This window comes from Alosa pseudoharengus, unplaced genomic scaffold (genome assembly GCF_046254945.1).
Source record: "Alosa pseudoharengus isolate Yale_2024_CS ecotype anadromous, Long Island Sound unplaced genomic scaffold, YU_APseudo_1.1 YU_APseudo_1.1_scf_16, whole genome shotgun sequence".
Taxonomy (NCBI): domain Eukaryota; kingdom Metazoa; phylum Chordata; class Actinopteri; order Clupeiformes; family Clupeidae; genus Alosa; species Alosa pseudoharengus.
In genome coordinates this window covers 10758974-10766287 of record NW_027468630.1, presented here as the reverse complement: position 1 = coordinate 10766287, position 7314 = coordinate 10758974, and the positions used below count along the sequence as shown (strand labels likewise).

The window sequence follows — 7314 nt, the reverse complement described above, 5'->3', positions numbered from 1 at the left end:
GCAGATCCAGTAAGTGTCCTATACGTCAGAGTAAAGGATTTAAGTTCATTTCTGGCTGCTGTAGGAAGAGTATGCTGCAAATGAAGAGTAGGCCAATTCCACGGAAAATGGACTTTTTGTCAAATCCATAACGCCAGTGAAATGCCTTGGCATTTGTATGATGTGAATGATAACATTCATTTTTTGTGCATTTTTTCTCATGTACATTCTCTAGCCAAAAATAGCAAATGCTCAAATTTCATGTAATCATTCACATCATGCCATACCATCACATTTTATTGGCGTTATGGATGTTACAAAAAACGTAATTTTCCATGGAATTGCCCAGTGTAACAGAGGAGTTACACAGGTGTTCATGCATACATACATACATACATACATACATATATATACATTCAAACATACACATACATTAATACATACATACATACATATATATATATATATATATATATATATATATATATATATATATATATATATATATATATATATATATATGTATATACATACATACACACATACATTCATACATACATACATACATACATAAGTATTGTATGTACTGTACATACCGTTCATACATGCATACATACATATATCTGAATAGATTTTGGTTAATCACTAGATGTGCACTGAATGAGTTGTCATGCACATTCATATCTGATATGATTTTTGATTGAATCTTTTTGATATCAGAATGCTGTTTAGTTCTGTCTTTATTCAGGTGGAGTTAATCACATGATGCTTGTTTGGTGTCCAAATTAAGGTTAAAGTATTTCTATGCTAAATTACACATATAACACATATTAAACATATTTCAGCATTGATAATTTACTCTGAGGTCCGGTAAATCTGAAGGTACTTTAGAAACACAGTTTATCACTTATTATTCAGTTATTTTCTGGTCTTACATATTTTTGAAACATATTTTCTACAGTGAACATTTTCGATAAAAATCCCTTGCAATAAATTTTTGATATTGTGTTATTAACCCCTAATTGTGAGATTAGTCTACTCTGCTCCAGTCTAAATTGAAACTTCAGGTCTATTTCAGGTTGATATTTAGACCTTTCTGGTTCATATACTGTATTATGCTTATGGGTCTATCTCTAACACTAAAATATCTTGGGTGTGCAGGACTATGGATAATAAATTAGGATTATGGACATTGAATATTCAAGACCTGGTGAAGTCAAGTTTTTCCAGTGTTCATAACATAATCCTCATGAAAGATTATGCATTGCACTTTGATTTGATGGGAGCAACTTGGCAGCATTTTAAGGGTTGACTCTTAGATACCATTTTAGATTGTGTGTATGAAACAACAGGGTCACGGATGAGAAAGATAAAGTTCTTTATTTCAGTAATACTGACAGAAAAAAACACGAGATAGTAAAACCTATCCATTTAGATTTGACAAAATGCATTTGAACATTTACTCATACTAAAGGTATGGAACTTCTGTAGACTCAAAGAGGCTCAATACGGCTGATATTTTTTACATTGGCAAAGTTTGGCATGATAAAAGTGTTACAGAAAAAGCATCCTAAACTTACCTACCTAATGTACCTAAACTTTAAGCATGTATTTGCTGGATAATGCAATGCAAAAATAGTTTAGTTGCTTTATGAATATTATAATAATAATAATTATAAAACCTGAGATGCATTAGCATATTTGAAACTTAATGGACCAAGAAAGAACCAAATGTTGGTGTGGATCCGAAAAATTGGATTACCAAATCGATGGGTTCTTTCCTAAGCCACACCTCTCCACCAAGTTTCATTAATATATAGCTGCTCTTTTGAGACCCGTGATGCTCTGCTATCAATATTTCCCGACGATACTAATGCTTTGAGTGCATAGGAACAGTTCATCATTAATGCTTGGAAAGTGTTTGCAAAATGATCCTTAAAAAGAACAATGTGCCAGCTCCTCTTCTTCCACTGGCAGCTGCTGGTGGTCAGTGTTTGAGCCTAGGCAGTAATAGCCAGGTTGTCTCGGAAACAGGCAGGGTGTTGGGGAAGGCTGTAGCTGCAAATGTCATTCATTGCTTCCAGTAGCTGCTGGCAATTCACTGCAGTGATCTGTCCAAGTGAATGACAAGAGATGAGAGTATGAAACATTCATCTGTGTCACTGATAGTTAATTATTTAACATAACATTACTGCCTTTTGCCACGCCTTTAGCATAATGCACGCAATATAGTTATGCCATTCCTCTGGCAATATGCCTAACTCCCCAAAGTAATTTCATGTCCGTTCTCACCTGAACGATGATTAATTTACTCTTGGCCGTGCTGAGGTCATGAAACTCCTCTCCAAAACACAGAGTGACCGTGGGGTCAGGGGCCGGGCACTGGCCCTCTTGGTACATCTGAAGCGCTGCAAGTGACAGACAAACAAACAAACGAGGCATAAGACATAGCCGAGTCCATTCAGCCTTAAAGGCAGGGAAAAAAACGTCCAATGAGAAATGTACGCGTTCTAACAGCATCCTCACCTTGGAAGAACCGGCCTGTGTCAAAAATCTTGATGACAGCGTCCCGCTCCACCTTGCAGGGCCCGGGGCTGTAGTTGGCGCCCAGCCCGCTCCAGAACACGCGGCTCTGGCACAGGCGCTTGATGAAGATGCCCTCGCGGTTGGCCCGCAGCAGCACGCCGCGCTCCAGATGCCCGAAGAGCTTGCGGGTCACCTGCCGCTGGCGCTCGTTCTCGATGTGTTCCGTTGACGGGAAGCGGATGTTCTGCAGGCTGTCCCCACCATAGATCAGGCTGCTAGCTGGAGGCTGACAGGGGGAGATACGGCAGCCTTCGGGGTGGGTGGTCACCAAGCTGCCCATGGGCTTCCCAGCATAATAGAACGAGATCAGCATGTTGGAGAAGGCTGTATGGACAGAGAGAAGAGGCACACAGAACAGTCAACTCTCAACTCTAAGAAAAGATTTTATAGAACACCATAGATAGTATATAGTAAGTATAAGTATATATACTTTTTTGATCCCGTGAGGGAAATTTGGTCTCTGCATTTAACCCAATCAGTGAATTAGTGAAACACAAACAGCACACAGTGAACACACAGTGAGGTGAAGCACACACTAATCCCGGCGCAGTGAGCTGCCTGCTACAATGGCGGCGCTCGGGGAGCAGTGAGGGGTTAGGTGCCTTGCTCAAGGGCACTTCAGCCGCAGCCCACTGGTCGGGGCTCGAACCGGCAAGCCTCCGGTTACAAGTCCAGAGTGCTAACCAGTGGGCCACGGCTAGACTCTAAGAACACCATAGATAGTACTAGACTGGTTCTAGGTAGTTATAAAACATGTAAAGCAAGATTACAAAGATTACAACAAAATTGTTGTTGTGTTTTTTGTATGATTCACAACTTTCATTGAGTAGGAAAGTACAAAGGAGTACAAAAGACAGAGAAAGTGAACTCATGAAATAATATTCTAGCAAAATATAATAAAATAATTGTATGTACATCATGGAACACTGGGTGTAGTACTAGCAGTGGTCAGACACATTAGAATGACACCTTTTGCAGCACTGAGGAGTTCATACATACCATAGTTGAGAGAACCAAGTGGTGCAACATCTGGGTGCACTGGAAACACTGTGAGTCATAAAGAGAGAGGCATCAGAAGACATTACTCTTCCACATTCAATCACCACCAAGGTTTTCTATTTTCAAAATAAATCTGCATAGTCTTGGTTTATTTACTGTTGGTTTATGTACTGTTTAGGTTATTACCAGTCATTGGCTTTCTGAGATACCATGACCTTTGCTGAAATTAGTGCTATTTTTAAAACGCTTCAGCCTTTGAATCAACAAAAAAAGAACATCCTCAGCCTGAGAAAAGGCAGAAGTCAAGTCAGCAACATTATAATTATTATCAAGGAAACTGGCTAATCCTTGGTATGCACGTGCTGCATAGACAAGCTACTTTTAGGGTGCATAATGTTCAATTCATTTCAGAGAAGATGTACTCATTATGGAAATGATTAGAACTGGTCAAAAAGAAGAACTTAATTATTCAACTATACAGACATAGCCTTTTCAATACATTTAAGTAATTACAAAAATATGAATAATGCAGCCCGATATTTATTAAGTGAGGCCCAAAAGACACTCATAGTGTCCATTGCAGTCAGAAACTGATCAGATGGTTACCATTGTGAGAGTCCTGGTGCCACCACTCTTGAGTTGGCTGCATGTTACAAGTGTCTTCTAGGGGAGAGTGACTTCTTTTGATGAGGCCCATGTATTCATCACTGGAACACTGCATACAGAGAAAAGAAGATAATGTACAAATGCACATAATTTCACACAAAATAAGTAAACAAACAAACAATCAAATCCACACTGCACCAAACAAACACTTTTTCATCAGAGTATGAAATGTAGGCCTAGTGTTACTTTTTGCAGTGAGGCAATACCACAAAAATAAAAAAATACTGGACATTACCTGATTGACATCTTTAATAAGCTCCTCTAGCTCTGCTGGACTGCATTCCATGTCTGTCACTTCACTGGAGCAACCCATGTTCATAGCTGCTAATGTCCCTTTACCTGCTGAGACTGAAAGCCCGTGGGTGAGACGTTAGTGTTCACTGTCACTGTGTAACCCCTACTGTCATAATGAAATATTTTTCTTTTTAGACGAATAGTGCGTAAAATAAGGCACCTTGCGCCATAAGCGCACATGAGCGGCGCATAGGAGACATTGTAAACGTCACACAACAAACTTTGAGGTTGACCCTTGACTCTACTTTAAGTTGTAAAACATTCTGAGATCCTTATATACTTACTCTTCTGCTCCTCCTCTGGTACAATTCTGTAGACTTTATAAGGTTCGGAAATGTCCAGTTGCGAACGGTCAGTCACCTCCTCGAAGTCTGGGCTTTTGTTCAAAGCGCAGCGGAGCCTGGTTTTCCAAGTGGCAGGTTCAGCCTTATCCCCCTCCTTAAACTTACCCTTGAATACAGCCCAAGCCTGCAAGTGAAAAAAAAACAGCTTATTCAATATTTTACCACGAATTTGCTTAGAATGTAGGACAAATTTGCCAAAATACTTTTAAGGCACCTGATGCAAATACATCACTGCGTCAAATGACTGTCTTTGAATTGGCGAAAAGAAAAATAATTTTGCGCATAAAGTACCAATTTTGGACCAATGTAGGACCAGTTGCATTTTTTTTTATATTAAACACTGTCTACATAGGCTACTCTTTAAACATTAAAGGGTAGGATAAGTGAAAGTAAACAAAAAGGAAATCAAATCCGTGCTGTCGGAAACCATTCACTTAATAGCTTATGTTCTAACACTCTGGCTTTCAGATACAGCTTAACAAACTAGGCTACAAAATTAGCTAAGCTCACTTTGAAGATGGAAGCGTCGATTTCTTGGTTATAGTCCTGTTTCCCAGCGTGTTTCCATGGTATTCGGAACATGGTCCGACTCTCATCCTCCCACAGCAGCCCGGGGTACTGGTTGCTGTTGATCTGCTCAACAAGCCATTGCTTCAGCCTGCGACCCCCTGTATTTAACGTCATCTGAAATTACAAACAGTAAATAATCTTTAATTAGCCATAAAAAGCTTTAAGTAACCTAGAGTTATTTAACAATTGTATACGCTCTGCAATTGATCTGCAGTGAAGCACTACTAAACAAATTTGGACACAAACCTTGTGAATGCTCCTTCTGTAAGTCCAAACCAGAAAACAGCACGCAAAAAGTTGCTGACTGTTCTTATGGTACCTGATGAAGAGAGTAATTGCCTGTCAAACTGGTTTCTACTTTATCGTATCCATTCACATGGAACGGGCCTGGTAGTGGTTAACTATTGGATAGATAAAAATCCTATCCAATCACAGTGTGGAGTATCCGTGACACACACTCAATCCGGAAATTGAGTTCTGCGAAGCAAGTGAGTTTACAAGAAATCACTTGGGTTAATCATGTAGCTTACTGTGTATGTAGCCTACTCAGTGGGTGTACTAGAAAAAGGCGTTTGATTACTTTATGGGAGCTTTTGAACCACGGAAGGGGGTTTCACACTTGTCAAAATGAAGACAAAGTATGCTATGTCTATTAACGTCTCATTAACACACTGGTACTTTACCTCCTTTGTGTTTTACAGTAATATTATTGCTTCATTATTTCAATCAATATTATTTAAACTTAAATTATAAAATCCTTTTCAAAGTATGTCGGGATCAAGCTTCTTTTGGCCATAAAATGCAGCTGACTATTAGGCTACCATTTTCCAATTACTTCCCATTTACTACCTATGTAATTTTTCCAAGAAAATAATGGTATTCAAACACGGTGTTAAGAAAACCTGTTCACGGAGGCAACATTCTGATGAAAAGGGAAATAATTTAAATTCAGTGTTTAGTAAAAAAAACCGATCCCTACATCAAGGTACACAGCAATAGCCACATATCAATATCAATACACACATATTAAAAAATTTAATCTGTGCCATCTTTACACAAAATCCATTTTATAGTTCACCTTAAAGTCTAAAGACTATTGGGTCACACTTCGTCCGCCCACAGACAATCTACAGATGCTCAGATTATCAACAAACTTTGTTGGCACTGTTAACTACAGCCTAATCTGGTTAATGGTTGATGTTGGGGTTTAGATTTGGTTTCAGGTGATGTTCAGTAATTATTCAACAACAATTCTATATGCTGAACTTGAATCCTAACAGATGATCTGTTAAGTCTCTGCAGACAGACAATCCAAGTAAAGTGCCACTGACTATTGTCTAAAACCAATAGTCCACAATCATAACCTCTAGTTTACAACAAATAGTCTACATTCATATTGAATCATATTTTATTTTTAAATCAAAAGTTAAATCATTGTAGTAATCATTGGCCAGTCCACCTTTCTAAGCTATGCAATCCTACAGCTACCTGTGGTCAGCGTCATTTAGAAACCATTGAAAGGGGATGCTGGGAAAACAGGATCACATGTTGAAGGGCTGTAAAGGGATCTGAGTAGGTTTTGTGGTTTTCGCTCATCTCCTGCGCTTAGGTGCAACCTGTGACCAGTCCAGAGTGGGCAACAAAGACAGCTGCGCTGACCAAACACCTGCGTCTGGTGTTACACTGCCGTCACAGGGACCAAGTGCTGTGGGAGATTCAGTGAATCCTGCTGATCTCCTACTCACATCTTTCATGATTTTGCACTTCTAAATAATTGGGAATATGAAGGTGTGGATTGAAATGCAACACATACGTACGTACGTAACAGTAGCAAGAACTAGGGGGGGAAAAATCCTGGAAATCTCAGTTCTGTTTT

The 7314-nt window shown here is 39.1% G+C and overlaps 1 protein-coding gene across 1 annotated transcript; it reads right to left on the bottom strand.

Annotated features, from left to right (window-relative positions):
- Positions 1–1340: 1340 nt before the first annotated feature.
- irf8 (interferon regulatory factor 8) lies at positions 1341–5825 on the bottom strand. Its single transcript, XM_076286996.1, has 9 exons — positions 5685–5825; positions 5379–5552; positions 4809–4992; positions 4466–4578; positions 4171–4279; positions 3565–3612; positions 2506–2889; positions 2272–2387; positions 1341–2090 (listed from the first exon to the last, which is right to left on the bottom strand). The coding sequence occupies exons 2-9, from the start codon at positions 5550–5552 to the stop codon at positions 1980–1982; spliced, it is 1239 nt and encodes a 412-aa protein (XP_076143111.1). The 5' UTR covers positions 5685–5825; the 3' UTR covers positions 1341–1979.
- Positions 5826–7314: the final 1489 nt, after the last annotated feature.